Raw genomic sequence first — 19783 nt, 5'->3', positions numbered from 1 at the left:
CTTTCAGGAAATACATAAACTTAGAATGGCAGGCTCCTCAATACTGAACACCTGCACCCTACTTTATTTGGTATATCCAAGTAATCCAGCTTGAATGCCTATGTTCACTTGYAATTCCCCACTTTTCTCAAGGACTAGACCAACTTTAGAAGTTCTTGACTGTTTTTTCTTAAGGTATTACTAACAAAAAATTCTTTTACCCTTTAGAAAAAGGCAAGAGCTCTCTRTCAATATTGCTTTGAAGATCATCTGTGCAGGAACTAGAGACTAATATCTAACATCAGTTGTCCGTTGTCTTTTGGCAGGGGTGGAGGGAGGAAGACTTATAAGAGTGATAGAATTCAGGCCTAGAATAGTTTCTCTTGCATGATATTTGGCTTGGGATGCTACATTTGTCCGTTTTTTCTCCAATTCTCATTGATTCTCTTCAGCTCGGAGTTTGTGCAGCTGCAAATATTCATCTAGCATTCCAGAGGCTTAAATCTTTGACATCTAGGTACCCAGACATAGCTAAATGCTTGTTGCTAATAAACTCAGTGAAGATCTTGCTCAAGCTTTATGGATTTTAAAAACTAGGAAAGGAGCAGGGAGACTTAACAGTTCAGAAGTCTCTTAATGTGTCTGCCAAATATATCTAGTTTATACAACTTTTCTTCCCTGATAATAAAAATGAATGGTGAGAAATCTTGTGTTCCAGTCTGAATCTTGTTTAGAAGTCAGAAGAAACTACTTTGTTAAAGTGCAGTGAAATGGAATGAGACTCTCTGAGACTTCTAGAATACACTTTTTAAAACTTTATTGTGCAGTTAATGTATTAATGATTTATGAAGCATAGCAGACATTTGAACTTCGCAAATCACAATGCAAAAATTCGATGGAGCCTTTGGAGTAAATGCTGTTATGTAGAAATTGAATACTCATGTATATGCCTTAAACATGAGCAACAAATGTCTAAATAAAATACAGTTTAAATTTCTGAAGGAATGTTATCCAAATGTTGGAATTGAAAGCTTGTGTTGACCAATGGGCTTTGTAATGTTCCTAATGCAGAATTGCTATTTTTCTTCAAGAGCACAATTCTCTATTATACAAAATGCATTTTTAATCCAGAGTATTAACTAATAACCAGGTGGTTCAATAATTAATAACATTATTGTTTTTATATGCATCAAACAGTCATACTTTGTTCCAGATAAATAGCTGTGTGTTAGAGTTATAAATTACAAAAACTTTCACTGACTTCAGCAAATATATCTGGATGCTTCTTTAATGTCAGCATGTTCCAGAGACATGTTGCAACAAAACAGGTATGAATGTTTGTAAATTTCTGACATTCTGTATGCAAAGGATTAAAGAATGTATCTAGACTGCAAACTTCTCTAGGGCATAAGACTGTTCTGTTTCTATTAAGCTTGATGGTCTGCGTGGGAGATCTTTATCAGGGAAAGGAGAAAACCGGGTATCTTACTGCTGCCCACTAACTTTATCTGCTGTAGTTTTACTGACAACATTCACGTAGTTTAACTAGCAACATTCTCTGATTTCTCTGTGGCACAAAACCTCGACTGGAGAATTTGAGTAAGAACTAATCTGAAGGGTAATATGTGAACCCTGGAATCTATCTGTGGGTCAGTCATTATTTCAGTAAAAATGGACTGAATGACAGAAAACCAAATGTATATTAAAAAAGGTAGAGATACAATCTGAAAATCCTGGCATATTTCAAAACTACTTTTTTTCTTCCTTTAATCTAACCTCTGGGCTCAATATTTGTAAGGAATTTATCTTTTTCTGATTCTAAACTTGTATGAGGACCTCCAAAATCTAGACTGTTATGGATTGTTCGTAACTGGGAAGTAGAGTGGCAGGATCTGGTGTATTTGCAGATATATTTGTACATAAACTTGGGTAGATGTTTTAGACTTTTATTTTTTTAAAAGTCTTTGCAGTCTTTGAAAAGATCACTGGAATGTATTTGATATGCTCAATGAAGTGTTTTTTCCATCTATGAGCTGTTTGGACCCAGACAATGTTACTATTTTGCATCATCTTGGACATTACTTACTGTCCTACATGTGAATAGATGGTTTGACGTGCGATGTTGCATTTCTTATCCTTTGTCCCACAACTGGATAAAGTAAGGATCTGCTGGTGGAAAACTACATTTGATATAGGATTGAACAGGTGGAATTTGAAGCAAAACCACTCCAATCAGAAGTAATTGTTCTGTTCCAGTGTTAGCACCATGTCTGTTAGAGCTTTAATTGAAGTTTTATAGATAGTCTCTAATCAAAACTGGAGTTATTCTGAAAGGTGTAGGAAAAAACTTACACTGTATTAGTTACTTCATCTTACTGTTTACTATCTTAAGTACTTTCTTTCCATATGTTCTCTCATCAGAGATGGATTTATATTACTTCTGACTTTGGGGACATTGGTACGCTATGGTAGCCTCGCGCTTGAGAAATTCTCAGTAAATTCACTTGCTTCCTGTCTAAATATGCCTAGCTAAGAAAAGGATGGTATGACTGTCTTTGAACTTATCTACATATCTGTACTGAGGATTTGTAGTTGAGCATTTCGGAGTCTGCCTTAATAGATTAATTAAAATTAGAGGACTTGAATTTTTCAGACACATTGAAATAGAGATTTTTTAAATTTTTTTTTCTGATGATACATTAAATGACTATAGGTGGTGTGTTGTAAGTGCACTTGAAAAAAATGAGCTGACTTCTGTACAGTCCACTGTTAAGATTGTTCAGCTTCTTTCAAAACTATCTCAGTTGAATTTAAAGACTTGATTGTAACCATGATTAATGTTCCAGGCTTTCCAAATGATTTTTAGCTTGTTTATGCTGATAAGCAGTAAAAAAGTTAGCATGACTTTCATCAATGAAGAGCAACTGGATTTCACTTGAGATTAGAGAGAAGTTACTAACAAAGCAGTACTTTCATGAAGAAGTTAAAATAGAGGAGGAATTCCAGTTGCTGTAGCTTTTAAGTTTTGGAAAGAATTATTCTCACACTTTTTACTACAGCTATCTAAGGGAGTCAGTACTAGTGAAATCAAGCATTGTAAACAACACTATTTCTGAAAGTTTCTTATGTGTTTTTTCAAATTAGGGAGGCTTGTTCTCCTTAAAAACATTGCTAAATTTATTTGCTTTTACATCTTAGGAAAATTCTCTGTGGAGGTGGGTGGGGTCCGGTGGCTGGCAAAGCAGTTATTTCATAATGACTATTCAGAAAGCTACAACTTAATGGAAGATGTATTCTAGAGGAGAAATGGATAAATGACGAACATAGAACTCGGTGTTTGTGTGTGTGAGTGTTGAAATCATAGCAATGACATGCCGATAACACTGTCATAACAGGTATTTTAATCTTGTCTCTGTTGTTCGGTTTGGGGGGTTCTTTCCTCCCTGGCTTATATATAGCTAGGAAATACAAAATGGAGTTGAAATTATTGCTAAGGAGCCTGGGTGAAATTTTGCTTAAACATGCAAAAGAATGTTCTTTGAGATCGTTTTAACATTGTGTTTCCAACCACTTGTGACTGTAACGGCTCATAGCTAGCTGATTGTTTTGCTTAAAGGAAATCAATTATGTTCATTCCACAGTCTTAGAGTAATTTATCCTCTTGCCTTTGTGAAAAGGATCAGTAATTATTTCTCTGAAATAGATATCTTTTTGATAGAATGAATTTTCTGGAAGAAGTTGTCATATCTATATCCCAAATAAAAACCCAATATAAAAAAGAAACATTTCATATCAGACCATCTATTCACATGAAACTTATGTAAAGCTAAGTATGTTGATGTCAGTGGTGGCTGGGAAGAGCCACATTTTATAAATCATTAAATGRATGCGTATTTCTGCAAGGGCCAGATCTGCTTGTGTCAAAGATGCTGATGAACCTAGGCATCTTCAGAATCCTGCAAGTTACTTAAATACCTCTTTTGAAAACTTTTCTGGATCCTTTCCCCTCCCCCCCCATATGTTAGAGCTGTCTCTTGATTTCAGTGATGAGACAATGCCTGCTTCAGCATTCATTGTAATTGTTAATTACATTTAACAAATATAATTCAAGGTTCTTGGAGTGTAGTATTAAAATTCTGAAGAGTATACATTTTAGTTTGGTGAACTTCTGTGTTCTTAATCTGTTCATTAACGTAACTTAATTGTAATACATGTCTACATGAGCAGACTTGTGGTAGACAAAAGGCTCAAGTCTCCCCTTTGATTTTTCAGCTGGGTCTATTAAAAATGAAGTATGATCATTAGTTGACATTAACTGTTTTGTGAGGAAGAATCCTATTTCACATAGAATTAAATAGCAGAAATACTGTTTTGCTTATTTTAAGTGGCAGAGCTGTACCAGAAAAATCCATGTTGTTGGTGTAAAATAGATCTATGATAATTTTGCTGGTAGATTTTAAAACTGTATGTGAATTATAATTTATTGCTACAAGGAATTAAATGAGTCTTCCCAGTAGCACATTGTGGCATTTTTGGAGAAAGGCTAATTTTTGTTTCCTTCATAACTACAGTAGTCGCCTCTCTATCACTATCTTGAGCCAAGTGATGTTTCTTTTTAAAGAAATTTGTTCTAGAATATTAGAATATAGTATCCAATGTTCATCTTGTTAAAAGGTCTTTGATACCTGAATCTGGTCCAAAGCTGAAATGTTGCTACCATTTTCCTTGAATTAGATAATAACATACTGAAGGAAGCTATAATGAAGAATATCAGGTCTAGGCAGTTTTTCTAGAGGAATGAAAGTATTACTATTCCTTTCATGAAAACTCATGAAAACTTATCCTTCAGAGCTATCRCCTTTCATACAACATAAAGAGAAGAGGTTACTTAATGGACTTAGGAAAAACAGAAACCCTTCATTCAATAAAGCAAATCATACTGCTGTACCGGTTTGCCAGCATACAGAATAGAAATATAAAACTCTTAAGAAAAACTTGCAACTTAAGCCTTTTCTAGATTTCTTTTCTTAAAAGGTGATCTGTGGTAATGAGGCTATTTGTCAAAGCAAAGAACTTGTACCTTAAAATGCCTCATGCCACACTTGGGTGACAGCAACAAAGTTAATATTGGCATAATGAAAATTCTGAGTATATTTTAAGTGTTCTTTTCTGGAGGTACGTAATGCAAACACACCATTCATTTAGAACTGTCATGTTTACTGTTGCATCTTTGAATATGCCTCTCTCTCTTGATGGTATAGCTAGTCTAATTTAGTAAAAATTATTGAGCAAAGGTATCAAATAGGTGGTTATAYATCAGTAAATTTTGACACTTGTAGAAAGTCAGGTTTGACATGTCACGGTTTGGAGCAACTGAAGAAACAATTCCCAGGTTTTCACTATCTTTCACAAAGGGATGATTATAGGATTTGATGTGAAACAAAATATGTACATGTAAATTTCATTTATACTTTGATAAATAATAGTTCAGCAGTCAGTGTACCAAATGGCTCCATTCTAATATTCTTATGCCCATTCTTGTTTCAAGATGGAGCATGTACTTTGCTTGTTTTACTTCTGGTGCGACATGGTCATGTGAACCAGTTCTAGAGTCATTGCTYTACAGAGGTGGTACTGCATATGGCTTCAGAGTACTTCAGAAATATTCTACTTATTCCTTTTTGTTGTTMTTTTTACGTTTTTCTTTATTTAAATATCAAAAAAAGAAAGCAAGCTTTGAGACCTAAAAATTCTCAGAAGCACTTTTTAGATGGAACCACTTAATGTATCCTTATATATCAGAGACTTCACAAACATATAAATCTCATTATAAACTTTACAATTAGTCTTTCTGAGTATATTCAAACAGTGTTGTGGGGAGGATGATGGAGGGGGGCTGTTTTGTATTTACAAAGCCTCGTCTTGGTTAAATTACAGTACATTTTTATGGAAATGGCAGAAGACACATTTTTGATGTAAATATTGCCCTTAAAGAAATGTAGTGACTATGCTTTGAGATGAATGCTGATCTTTCCAAAAAAGCCCCCAAAGTTTCTGTGGTGTTTATATTTTYTAAGTGAGAGATTTTTCTTTCCAAGGCTGCCATACATCATAGAAGTCTTCTTGCTAGACTATAAAAGCTTGCCAAATGTTTAATAATTGGGAAAAAAATCACTATGGGACACTATCACCTGCTGATCTTTATTTGTTTATCTTAAGTAAAAGTGTGTAGAACAAAATGGGTGCTATTGCTTATTCTTTGAAATAATAAAAGGCATATTGTTCCATAGTGCTGCTGGAGGTGAAATTTTTGACCAGTGTGTGGCTGAAAGGGAGGAAGCCTTCAAAGAAAAAGATGTTAAACGACTCATGAAGCAAATTTTAGAAGGAGTTTCATTCTTGCACAGAAACAATGTGGTTCATCTTGACTTAAAGGTAAGACTATTGCTGTATTTTTCTCATGAGTTTCTTGACTCTATTGCCAACTTCCTTACTGATCATTTGTTGTACTAATGCTAATTTATACCTTACACTTTTAAGCTGATTATTCCTCAAACAATAAAATTCAGCCTTTGGGGATGCAGTACATAACTAAAGTTGCTGGGCTTTTGATGGGTTGATATGAGCATATTAAATGTAAACTTACATTTGTTGAAGAGTGTGTTATGAATCTGAAAGCAAATTTTCATTGCACTTAACTAAAGTACTCATCCCCATATTAAAGACYTGAATTTTTAAGTGCAGTAGAAGTACGTCTAGGTGTTATATAACCATTTTAAAATAGATTTGGATTTTGCATTGATGATATATAAGCATACCATATTATTCAATATAAATTTCTGTGAGCATATCAAATGTAAGCTTATATTGGTTAAGTAATAAAAGTTTAAAACTGAATTTTCATTGCACCTTAACTCAGGAATGATTACTTTAAAAATAAGTTCAGGTCTTAACCAAAGCGTGGTAAAAATATGTCTAGGTATTATATAACTAATTAGAAATATATTTGATTTTTGCATTGACTTGAGTTATAATGAAGCAGAAGGATAGCAGAGACAGTGGCAATATAAAGTTTAATGCTTTAGAACAAAGCRTTCTCTAGAGGACTACTGAACAGTATATTAATGCATTAAGGATGTTTGTAACTCTTCAGTAGTTGTTTAAGAAACTACTTTAAAACTTGATTAATTTAAATGCTGTCACTTACTGCCAAGCAGTTGTCAAAATTCCTATTAGTATATAAATTATCATGAGTTGCTAGAATAAGCTTTGTTTTCTAACGGAATAATATTTTTGACAAAAACAAGGGAACAGCTCGTTTGCAGTTATCCTGAGAAATTCAGAGCATTGTATGTGGTTGAGAGCTGTAAGAGGAATCCAGAAGATGATTATCTTTGGTAGAAAGCTGTAATTAGTTTTCATCAGCTTCTAAGTATAAATCAATTTTGAGGTTGAGCTACCTTACTACTAAGCAGGGTAAYATAAAAAGCATCTTCCATTAAAATTTTATAATATTTTCTTACGTTTCTAATTCCCCTGTTGATTACTGAATATGTTATAAGATACTATGTTTTTTTTCTCTTCTGTTGCAGAGATCCTTATTTGTATTTCATTGTATTTTAGCAGTARTACAAAGCTATCAAGCTATACATGCTTTATGTATAGCATAGCTGATAAATGATTCATTACTTGCTAAAGCAGACAATGGGTAATATTTGCAMGCAAATGTCCCGTAGCTGTTTCCCAACTATTTATTCAAATCATTTCTGGAATCCTTCATATTTTCTGTAGCCCATGAATTTATTCACACATGCATAGAATATTCATAGTTGTACTAAAATAACTAATGGGAAATTTCTAGCAARTGATGTGAGAATAAGGATTCAAAAGGATTGAAAACGAGCAATTAGCTTACACAAGATATGTGGTGTTTGCACTTTGTCTGTACACGTACTGTACTTGGCCAAAAGTATTTCCATTAGATTCCTTGAAGCAAAGTAGGTAAAATTAAAACATGTCTTTTGTGGACAGTATATATTCATAGCTTCTGTAGTTAAATCTGTGGTGTTCCTTAACATAACACCGGCTGGGTATATGTAATCAGAAATGCATTATTTGACAACAACTTTTTATTAATGGCAAAGTAGACTGGAATTTTCATTACAGCTTGCATAAAGGTGGCTTTTTTTGAAGTTTAGAAAAAGCTTACTTAACTTTCTGACAAATCAGAAAGTTAATGGTAAGAAATAGAGCATCTCTAGTTCTCACTGATTGAAAGATCTAGTGTTACTTTACTGGCTCATAATTTTATAATTAGCAGAGCAAGTTAATTTGTTGTATGCTGGAGTTTTTGTATGTTTATACATTAGTGTAGCATGTGCTGTTTGGCTTTTTTGGAAAGTAAAAGGGTTTTGATCCTAATTACARTGTGGTTTATTTTGTGACATGTAAGACTCTTGGTCTTCTGTGAAGTAAGATTTAGGGAACTCTTCAGAATATTGGCAAATAAAAATGATTAAATCTGTGGAGTTAAAAACTCTGCTGAGGATTGATTGACCTACATGCCTTGGAAGACATGAAAACTGGCCCATGTTTCAAAGAATTAAAAAATTTAAGTTGGGTGCTGTTTTTGATTGCATGCCAATTAACGCACTGGCCTCAAATTTTTTATGATATACCTAATGATGCTTTACCTTAATATCTTAAAACACTTAAGAATTTAGTAAATACTTTGTTTTGCAGAGTAAYGTTTGGAAGACTTGCATGAAGTGTATTGCTGGCAAACAATGTGTCAGCCAATATCAAAGCTTACAAATATTTGCTCAAATGTTTTCGTTGTGCTATAATACTAGTCTTACACTTGGATCTCTGAACGTAGGGCTTCCCTTTCTTTTGTCTTGCTCGAATACCTTTAGAAAGGTCCATCCAGTTCATTCTGTGATGTCTTCAGATAAGGTCAGACTCTACCCCAGAAGAATTGAAGTCAAAATAGTTGWCAGGATGTGATTGTAGTTGTTACTGTTTACCAAGCTTGTTGTCTTACAATTATATTAAAAATTTAATGAACTGGATCAGTGGCACTAACAGCTAGATTGCTTTGACTGCTCTCAGACCTCTAGTCGGCTACAGGATTTTTTCTGTGAGACTGGGTGCTATGTTCTATACTGGAGGAAAAAARGCTTTTTGACTTGGCTTAGAGTTGCCACCCGTTTCTTTCCAAAAGGCTGGATCTCCTGAAAGGTCATTGAAACCTGACATTTTTAATGGCAAAATACAGTCATCTAGTTTCAATTTGGAGAGTGAATGAATATAATGCTACTAAGTGTAAATTAAATATCATTCAATAGTATTGGGTTAATTCTATTAAATTTGCACAGTGTGCATGGACTCTAGTGTGGAGTCTWTTTCATCTCCTCTTAGTAGTGTATAAAAGCTGCAGACCAAGGGAGACTTTCTTTGCTTTCTTCSTCTGTTTGACTTGATCTTCAGTTGGTATTTGGTAAAACTTAAGATGATTAGRAATGGAAGAGAAGTATTTTTTTTTTTTTTTTWTTAARRRGGGGGGGGRGAGGGGAGGAATGGGAAAACTTCCTCCCTGCAGTAGAGGACTCGCTGCCTCTCACCTGCAGTGAGGGTAAGTGTAGAGCCTTAAACTGCCTTGGAGTCAGGGAGAATGAGTGTGTCAAGTAGCATTCTCCTACGGTGTGTATATTACTCTGGCTATCCAACAGACTTTGTTTCCCTTCTTTGTGTATTGTTTTCAAAATGTTATGTACAATGAGGACAGCTAGCGAAATCATTATTTGAATGATGTCACTCTCCAGTATTCAGGAAGTAAATTAATGCAATTACTAAGGAAGTGGCTGCTACAAGGTACAGTAGACTGGTTTTCTCAACTGAATATTTCAGGTGGATTAAGGATAAATGTTTTTTACACAGAAATGTAGCAATTTATGTATTATCAAAATGAAAATTCAAGAAATTAAGAAAGAGTTAAACCTTTTTTTTTTCTTTTAGGAGAAACAGGTTAATACATAATTCAATTTTTAAAACTGTTAGGGCATAGCCCTGTGTTTTTAAGCAGATGTAGAGTCTGGGTGTCTGTGGAATCTACTTTATTATTTTATTTATAACTTTAATTTTCAGTTTCTGAAATTTGTATTGCTTATCTTGCAGAATAAAATACAATGCCACTTCACTATGTCTACTCTTTAGTGACTTTGTATTTTTTTTCCACTGCTGTTCTGTTTTAATGGCTTAAACATATAGGAGTCCTTAAACTTTTTTTTAAGCAGACTGAGCCTGCTTTATCTTTGCAAACAGTGTAACCAGGGTATTCTGACTAGCCTGTTTTTTCTGTCTGTTATTCATTGGATAATTCCTGTTTTGTCTTTTAAGGCTCTGATACCTTTTTTCTTTTACAGTATTACGAAGTTARATCTCTAACTTCATTACTGTTACAGGTTAATGTGAGGCACTGATCTTTTTGAAAAGATGGTCTTTGTTATACATCCTCAATCATACTCTTCTTGAAAACAGCTACAGGTACAAGAAATATTAGGGCTAAGGCTTTATAAAATCTCTAGAATAATGGCAAACTTGCCAGCAGATTTTGCCATTATTCAGTCAGTGTACCAGACTTCAAAACTTCTACTTGCAAGGCAGCATTATTTGTCCCATTCTTTTAAGAATACTAATTGAAATAGTTTGTACAACTTGAAGAGTAAAATCCTAGATGAGAACTGATCTTTGTATGTATTGCTGCAGCTTCCTTTCAGATTTTTATAAAGGGCCTTTTTGTGGAAGTTCATAGCACCAGGAAGGCTGTGCTCTTCTTGTGTGATGGTAGTTTAGTCCCATTTTAAAGTGCAAAGCTTAAGACTCCTGTTCAGTAGCTGTGAACACAGACAATGTTTTCCATTGCTACTCCTTCAAGCATGGATGATGCAGGTACAACTGCTGTATCTAAGTCCTGAAGCCCACATTTCAGACCTCTGACAGGATGCCTGAGGGGAATATAACTTAATTTGCCTTGTCTGATAATTTTTACAAGGTATTTATATCTAGCCATTCTAACAGGACATTGGGCTAGACTCACTGGCTATTGGTATGTAGACAAAAATCTAAAAATATTGTCATGAAGTACATCCACTATCATCTATTCAGCTAGGAATTGTGGTTGGTTTATTTGATTTTTTTTTTTTTTGATACGTATGCAAAAGAGAATCTAAATTGGAACCTGGAAGCCTTGCTCTAGTATAGGTAAATGAGAGAGTTGTGTGTGTTATGATATGGCAGTTTTAATTTGCCATTTTATTATTACTTAATGGTGAGGGTAAAAGACTCTTTTTAGAAAGAATAGCATAAGAGCTTCTGGCCCAGGCATATTTACTCTTTCTATGCTATCAGCGTTATAGATGTTATAAAAGTATTGGTAGAAAAACAAAAGAAATGCCTTTATAGGCATGTAGGAAAAAGATTAATCTTCCTTTTCTTAAAGCTTTAAAATTATGTCAAGCTGAAAATTGTAAAATCAAAGGCTATAGTATCATGAAAATTTTATGCTGAAGTTCAGAATGTCATTTCATTTCAACCCTGTAATGATTCTTTAAAAGAAGAAAACGTGACCGATGCTTCAGTATGAATTAGAATTATGACTTAGCTTGAATTATAGGTGGGTTTTGTTCCGCATACATGCATCATGGATAATGGGTTAAACAAAAAAAGCGCACACAAACTTTTTTGGCAACTGCATTAGCTACTGAAATACTGATTAGTACASCATAAGGGTTTCGTGAAGTGTTTCATTAAAAACTTTCTACATTCAAATATAGGGAATGAATGCTTTTCTCATGCTTTCTATTTGTCTTTTCACAAAGTAACTAAATTTCCCATTGGGAAGTACATTCGAGAGGCTAATGAGGGAGGCATGAACAGCTTTTTTGGATATTTACTTTTTCTAATACAAATACAGAATAACAAATGTGAACTATAAAGCATATGGTAATGTGTAGTTCCAAAAGCTTTTGTATGGAATCCAGATCCCAGTTTGTAGGCAAAAAATAAGCTGTTCTTAATACGTACATTTACAAATAGAAAATAGATTGACAGCTTCATGGAGTTTTAAATACCAATGGCTTAACTTTTCAGGAATGAAAGCATTTTAATTATATTCAGATTTTGCAGCAAGGAGAACTGGCCAAGCTTTTTAAAATGTTCTTTTACAGTTTGATAGTTTTGCTTTTGATTATAGAAATAAGTGTGAAATTGTGACATCATAATTAATTAGGGGATGAAGAGGGGCTGGCCCAGTGATTAGGGGAAAAGAATAAATGTAGATGGCATTAATTCAGTTGGGTTATCAGTCAGCAGTTGCTTCTGTGTTCGTAGCCTTTTGCCCGCCCTTCCTTCTCAATGATCTCCGATACAAGATGATCCAGGACCTCAATAAATAAAGGTTTCSTCTATTTTATGGAACTCTGGCTAACCAGAGACACAAAGGCAGTGTAAACTGACAGTCTTATCTTTTGGAAAAGTTGATGATAAAACCCAATGTGAGAAATGACTTGAGGGTGGTGGGGATCCCCCACAACGTGCTTTGGTTGCAAAAAAAAAAAAAAAAAAAAAACTGTAAAACTTACTGTCTGAGGTTAGCTTTCAGACATATTTTAACTGAGGGAGAATTCAAAATAAAAGGTAAGGCCACAAAGTCAGCTTTGAAGAATGACAGCCAGAATCTAGTGACGTCAAACCAAACAAGTTTATCCAAAGGTGATGCTCTTAAACCTGTTTTTCAGGCCACTGTATTTTCTAAACTGTTCTTCAGTTAGTGTTTTATAATACAATTGTTCATACTTYGAACAAGATTGAGGTCAGTTGCAACAGACTTTCTTTAAACAGGTGTAGTCAAAGTAGTTTCATGTTCTGTRGGTTTTTCTTTTGTTTTTATGTGATTAAATGGTTTTTGAATCATAGAATGTTTGAGGTTAGAAGGGAGCTCTGGAGATCTAGTCCAACCCCCCCTGCTCAAGCAGGGTCACCTASAGCATGTTAGACAGGGTTGCATCCAGGCGGGCTTTGAATATCTCCGGAGAAGGAGACTCCACAACCTCTCTGGGMAACCTGSTCCAGGGCTCTGTCRCTCTCACAGGAAATAAATTCCTCCTCATGTTCAGGTGGAACTTCCTGAGTTTCATTTTTTGCCCATTGTCTCTGGTCCCGTCACTTGGCACCATTCAAGAGAGTCCCCCCTTTTRATACACCCCTTCAGGTACTTGTACACAYTGATAAGATCCCCCCTCAGGCTTCTCTTCCCCAGGCTGAAGAGGYCCAGYTCTCGCAGCCGTTCCTCATAGGGCAGGTGCTCCAGCCCTCTGCATCCTTGTAGCCCTRTGCTGGACTCTCTCCAGTAGCTCCATGTCTCTCTTGTACTGCGGAGCCCAGAGGTGGACACAGTACTCGAGATGAGGCCTCAGCAGGGCTGAGTAGAGGGGCAGGATCATCTCCCTCGACCTTCTGGCAACCCTCTTTCTAATGTACCCCAGGTGCATTGGCCCTCCTGGCTGCAAGAGCACAAGACCCTTCAGCAAGAGGAATTTTACACTATCTGTTGGAAGGAAGCAAAAAGGGCATGGAGGAAATTGGAATGAAGGAATAAAAGTACAGAACTGGAGGTCTTCATATGCAGAATTTAAATTATAGCTACTGGATGTCTTTTTTTGTCTTCTAAACTAAGAAAGGCAGGCGTGTGATTTTTTTTTTTTTTTTTTTTTTCCTCAGTCATAAGCTTAAAATCCTGCCACTCCTTTTTTGCATACATGTCTGTTCAGGTTCATCCTGGAAAAATAAATCCTGAGTATTGTTGTTGAATGCATCATTGCTGCTTACAATATAAAATAATTATGCAATGTTGTGTTGTTATAGACTTTAGACTTGGGTGATCTTGAAAGTCTACTTGTTTTGCTTTTCAGCCACAAAATATTCTACTAACCAGTAAATCCCCTCTGGGTGACATAAAGATAGTAGACTTTGGTCTTTCCAGAATAATGAAGAGCAGTGAGGAACTGAGAGAAATTATGGGAACTCCAGAGTATGTAGGTAAGTTGTTACTAAAACAACAATGTTTTGAGGACTGAAATATTTGGGCTTGGAGGGAGCTGAGATTAAAAACTACCTCCAAATCTGCTGAAAGCCAAGCTGGATGAGTTGTTCCTGTGCTGAAGKACTCTAATATTACTTGGATGTGATACTGCTGTAAAGCTGGAAGTGACATGCCTTGCCAGTCTAATGAGGGGTAATTGTGTGCCGGTTGTTAGAGGAGTACACACTTTAGATAACTCTGAACAACAGTGATAACAAATACTACTTGGATTAAAGGTTGAAAAAGACAAATTCAGCCTTTTAGCAAGTACAGTATTTTAGCCCTGGTAGGCTTGCATTCATTTCATTTCTAGGAAAAAATCAAATCATGCCAGACCTTGGGAAAAAGTACTTGAAGATATCTTTTGTTGTGTAGTATATTCTTTATGGGTTTCAGTGCTGGAATGAGGAATGTTAGATATTGAAATTGTATTTCCATAAGAAATTTCTGGTATAATTTCCTTAACTGGGAAAGAGACTGGTCTGACCTAAAGTTGACAGTAAAAAGAAAAAAATAAACTTTAAACCAACAAATGACAGTAACTGTTTAAAGATATTTCTATTCAAATTATTTATTTCAAATGRCTGACATGTTCCAGATGGCTCATATTATTAAATTGCACTACATGGCTGTTGAACWATATAGCAACACAATGTGATATCTGCATATGACAAAAAATAGTGCTTTTTTGTTTCCCCRAACAGCTCCTGAAATTTTGAGTTACGACCCAATCAGTACAGCAACAGACATGTGGTAAGTTGAAAAAAATGGTCATACTTTTACTGAAAGTGTTTGGGGATTTTGTCTAATTACCTTCTTTTCCATTTTCTATTTCCAATTTAGGAGCATTGGAGTATTGGCATATGTCATGTTAACAGGGATATCACCATTCTTAGGAGATGATAAGCAAGAAACATTCTTAAATATATCTCAGATGAACATAAGTTACTCTGGAGAAGACTTTGACCTTATATCAGAGTCTGCTGTGGATTTCATCAAAACTCTGCTGGTTAAAAAACCTGAGTAAGTGAAGTATACAATTGTATATGCTTATTTGTCAGATTGCATTCATTTTAAAATATGATTAATGCGTCCATATTTCCTTTTGATTTTTAAAGTATAAGGGTACTTTGCTTATTTACATTTCATTAGGTACTATCAATTTTTATGTATTTGACAACAGAAGTTCTCCATTTCCCTAAAAACTTATGTTCTGAATGTATCCAAGTGTAATAATAACTAATTATAGCTATAACTAGCTATAATTACTAATTCATATTGGAAAACCAGAAATGAAGCAAGACGTATAGTACAGTATACTCACTTCCTTTATATGCACCTTGCTGGTGGCATTTGTAAATGAACTGTGCTTTGAGCCTTCTATTCTTAATGATTTGGTGATGTACCTTACTCTTTTCTGGTTTACTAGTGTCCTAGTACTAGTTTCTCTCAGTGGGAGGCAAATTGAAAATTCCTGTTTTCAAAACAGGACATGTTATATGTAGAACCAGATCTTCATGGGACTTGTCAGCTATTGAAGTTGCCTGCTGTTTCTCTATGGAGATACTTGAAGAATGCAAGGAATGCAAGTTGGATAACTTTATATATATATAAATTTTATATATATAAAATTATTGAGAGTCTACTAATTTCTTTATTTTAAATAACTTACTAATTGATTTCCTTGGATTCCTGTTGGCCTTTTCAAGCAAAAGGTAGTAATTAGCACAGCTTTTAATAGTAGCATCAGTCAGCATTTAAAGTAGYCATATCCTTGGAATAATTTGTATGAATTTCATATTGAAAGTATTAGATCTCAGGTTTACTTTAATGTTTGTTTTAACATTTTCCTTCTCCACAGGGAGCGGGCAACTGCTGAAGAATGTCTTCAACATCCATGGCTAGAACAAAGTGATAATCCTGCTCACAGGGTCTGGAGTAAGAATACAGGAGGGGAGACCAGTGATGTCCAGAGAGATGCAGATTCTGCCTCAGGAAAACCTGTAGATGCTGAGAAAAMTGAAGAGGAAGAATCAATCGTGACAGAAGAACTAATTGTAGTGGCTTCATACACACTGGGACAATGTAGGCAGTCAGAAAAAGAAAAAGTAACTGAGCAGAAGGCCATTTCCAAACGATTTAAATTTGAGGAACCATTGCTGCAAGAGTTACCAGGAGAATTCATTTATTGAACTGTATGGAGCTTCATAGCTGTAACTGAAAGGCAGGGGTTTCTACTAAACAACAAAAATATCTTAGCCAGGAGAATCTCTGATATGCAATAGATGTTCTAGATAAAGGAAAACATTCATAAATGGCAACTAAGGAAAATGTGCCAATTTTAATTTTGTGGAACAGTTAAACAAGGTTTCAAGTGGTTGACAGGAATTTAACAAGGATAAAAACGTATTTTTGTTTGCATTTTTATTTCTGATCTTTGTCTCTGGATAGCAGAGTCTTTGTTAATTGTTCCAGTGTTCTGGAGAAGCTGACATGAGGAAGTGTTTCAGTGACAGATGCCAAAAAGGGAGTACTTTTTAGGATACATTCTGCCATTTAATGCAATTATATGATGCTGGGTTTTCTTCAAACAGCTTTTATCACTCCTGACTTCAGTGGATCTATCTACTGATTTAACAGTTGTACAAGGAGAGAATCTGACTGGTTTGACCTACAGATTTTGAAGCTGTACCATGTATATATTTCTTTAAGTTTATGTCAGGTCAAAGACCCAGACTCATCTGGCTTGGAGCCAAGCTAACTGTGAGCTGGATTTATCTAGCAAGAGATAGTGTCCCACAAATAAAAATCTGAATCAGTGAACAATCCCAGATCACAGTGGAGATGACTCATGATTTGGGAGCAAGGTAAGATCCTGATCTGGAGGGTGACAGGTCTGCATAAATAAGACGCTCTTGAGAACTAGCAGAGACTGCTCCCTTCTCCTGTGTTGGGCTAGAGGCCCTAGTAAAATCCAGCTCTGTATGACTACACGTGTGATGATCGGAGGGAAGAACGACACCGGCTCTACTGAAATTATTGACGTTCTCTCCACTGACTTCAAAATATTGGTCCAACTAATGATGAGCAAGCCCTTGAGGGGAGTGTCCCCTTTCCCCCTGCTGCCCTGGMCCCAGCTGGGGTTTTACTGGGAAGCATGAGGTCATTGCTGACTTCTTTCTTTCCTTCTAGTCGCTGCTTTRAGGAGGAAAGAAGCATCCTTAGGCTAAATTGCATAACCTTGTTCAGTATAGCTATCAGCTAAGGAAGAGGATACCCCTTCCTCAAGTGACGAAGCACATCTCATACCTTGTGCTTCCCAATCACTCTCCCATAGACATTTGATAAAAAGGTATGTGTATGATGGGGCAGAGTGGGATTAGGGAGCTGTATGGATGGGTCATAGTTCTCAGTGGACAGGGTCCCCTATTAAAGGATAAAGCAGGGACCACCTGGGCATCAAAACTGTTTTTTGCAATGTACAGATCTGAGGCTCTTGGATGGAGTCCTAGTTTTCTAAGAAATCTTTCGTATTGATGCTGTTCCAAAGTTTAATTTTTATGTAATTGAACTTTAGTGCTATTATATTGCATACTGTTAACTGTTCAATTATTTATTTGGTTTCCTTATGCTGTTCCTTTATAATAAACCCTGACAAAAGTTTTCTTGCTATAAAACAATGAATATAAATTCTTAAGCTAGTTTTTCTTTTTCTTTTTTTTYCCCATGTTGCAACAAACTTTCCTAATTTCAAACATGTACCAGGAATGCTCTTACTCTTTAATGAACAGGATTTCAGTGTTCTGTGCTACTATTACAGTTCTTCCTTCACACAAAAGGTAAATGGCTTATTAATAACACAGTGTTGGTGTGATCTGATTGGTATTACTATAAAGGTGGGAGAAAGTCAGGAAAAAAAAATKAAGAAAAGCACTGGGAGGAAATGTGCATTTTTCTATGTTGCTTCATTGGCAGTGGTCTGGTAGCCTTCATTTGAAGTCATGTCAGAAAAAATGCACCCAAGTTAAACAGTTCCATCATACATTTGAATATACATGAGGTAGGACAACACCTCATTCCATGAAGACCTTTATATAATAAAACATCCAGTGGACTTGAATTATTCAATTTGGATGTGTTCCATTTATGAAAGTGAGGAATGGTAGCTACATCACACATTTTTTTTTTTTTCTACCCATAGTGTTGACCACTGTTAAAACCAGTATTCTTCATGGGCTCTTTTACTGTTCAGTCATTTGCCTAAGGCAATCTGTTTGGGTTACATAAACTTCTGAAGTTCAATTAAAATTGCAGTGATTGAAGCTAGAAACCTTTTTTTTTCTTCTTTTTTTTCTGAACTTCCTTGATCTTAACAAGTTGTGCAAAGCACTGAGGCTGAAACAGGCCACCTTCCACAGTCACAAAACAAAAATTTGTGTTGCTATATCTGGATACTTAAATCATATTAGTAGTTCATGGTTGCTCATGGCAAATCATTTGATGGGTCTGTAAGCTGTTTTAATTCCTACGTGTAACCACAGATTAGCCCTCATAGTAAGGGATGTGGGTTGGTACTAACGAAAAAAGTAGATGCTGAGCAGCGTACATTTTGTCCTGCATTTACTTTGTAATCTGTGACGGTGAAGCTTACCGTGTATAAATGAAGGATGTACTTGTTACAAGGCCAGTTTCTGTTGAATTGGCTGCTTTAAGGTTTCCAGTGTGCTGCATTTTCTTTTAACTTCTTGTGCCTTAAGGTATTTTCACAGTGCTTTTAATATCATTAAGAATTCGTATAAAGTTGTGAAAGTTTAATAGTATAAGCAGGGCATCCTAAATTGGCCCTATAATACAAGAAAGTTTCTATAATGTATTACTGCAGGACTATCAACCAGTTCCACCTGCATCTGAAGCTCCTTCTGTTCYATTATAAGGGTGGGTAAAGCTGTAAATGAGGTATTCTTCCTCTACAKTGTACAAAGCAGTTGTTGAGGTTACTGTTTTCGAGAGGTTCAGTTTCCAGCAAACTGAGCTATTAAGACTGAGGACAAATCACTAGCTTTCCTTGATCGTGGAGGACTGCCTGTACACACAGTTTATCTAAGAGGGGGAAAAAAAAATGCTTATCTTGGTGGGAGGAGGGAGGGAAGGAATAAACTCCTTGACCTTCATGCCTTTGGGATTGAAATAGCATTGCCCACACTTCCTAGATCTTCGGCCAGCTACGCTCGGCACCTGCTGGGGCCCTGTGCGCACAAGTGCCACAGCCCGCTTTCGCGAGGTTTGGAGCAAGGCTGCCGCYCGCTCGAACGGAGGAATCAAAGGAACGGACGGGAAGTGCAGGTGCTCTAAGGAACTGCCAGAGAGCTATTCATTATAGGGCTCTGATGCAAGAGACCTAAACTGTTGCGTCCCTCTRCACTGTGGAGATTTGGAGGGGGGGGCTGAAAGCTGCAGGCCTGCGTGTCCTTTGTGGTTGTTGGCACAAACAGCAAACACGTCCAGCTGAAAGCTGCAGGCCTGTTGCTTGGCCTCTGCTGCTAACTGCTACGTTGGGTAGGCTTTTGCGGGGGGAAGATGTTGTAGCCTTAGGTTTTTTTTTTTTTTTTTTTGTTTTAAGAGTTTTAGTTTAATGACTGTTCTTTGTTCAAAGCAGGATTTTTA

General features: G+C 35.9%; 1 protein-coding gene across 1 annotated transcript in view; it reads left to right on the top strand.

Annotated features, from left to right (window-relative positions):
- STK17A (serine/threonine kinase 17a) overlaps nucleotides 1–19253 on the top strand; it is a 28733-nt gene extending 9480 nt beyond the window's left edge. The window contains exons 3-7 of the mRNA XM_085320204.1: nucleotides 6270–6414; nucleotides 13950–14076; nucleotides 14824–14872; nucleotides 14963–15142; nucleotides 15981–19253. Of these exons, the coding sequence (XP_085176330.1) occupies nucleotides 6270–6414; nucleotides 13950–14076; nucleotides 14824–14872; nucleotides 14963–15142; nucleotides 15981–16311 (832 nt within the window). The 3' untranslated portion in view covers nucleotides 16312–19253. The remainder of the gene's footprint in view (nucleotides 1–6269; nucleotides 6415–13949; nucleotides 14077–14823; nucleotides 14873–14962; nucleotides 15143–15980) is intronic.
- The last annotated feature ends 530 nt before the right edge of the window (nucleotides 19254–19783 follow it).

This window comes from Rhea americana, unplaced genomic scaffold (assembly GCF_003343005.1).
Source record: "Rhea americana isolate MKP2758 unplaced genomic scaffold, rheAme1 scaffold_62, whole genome shotgun sequence".
Classification (NCBI taxonomy): domain Eukaryota; kingdom Metazoa; phylum Chordata; class Aves; order Rheiformes; family Rheidae; genus Rhea; species Rhea americana.
Note: the sequence above shows the minus strand (reverse complement) of the source record. Positions and strands in the feature narration are given on the sequence as shown.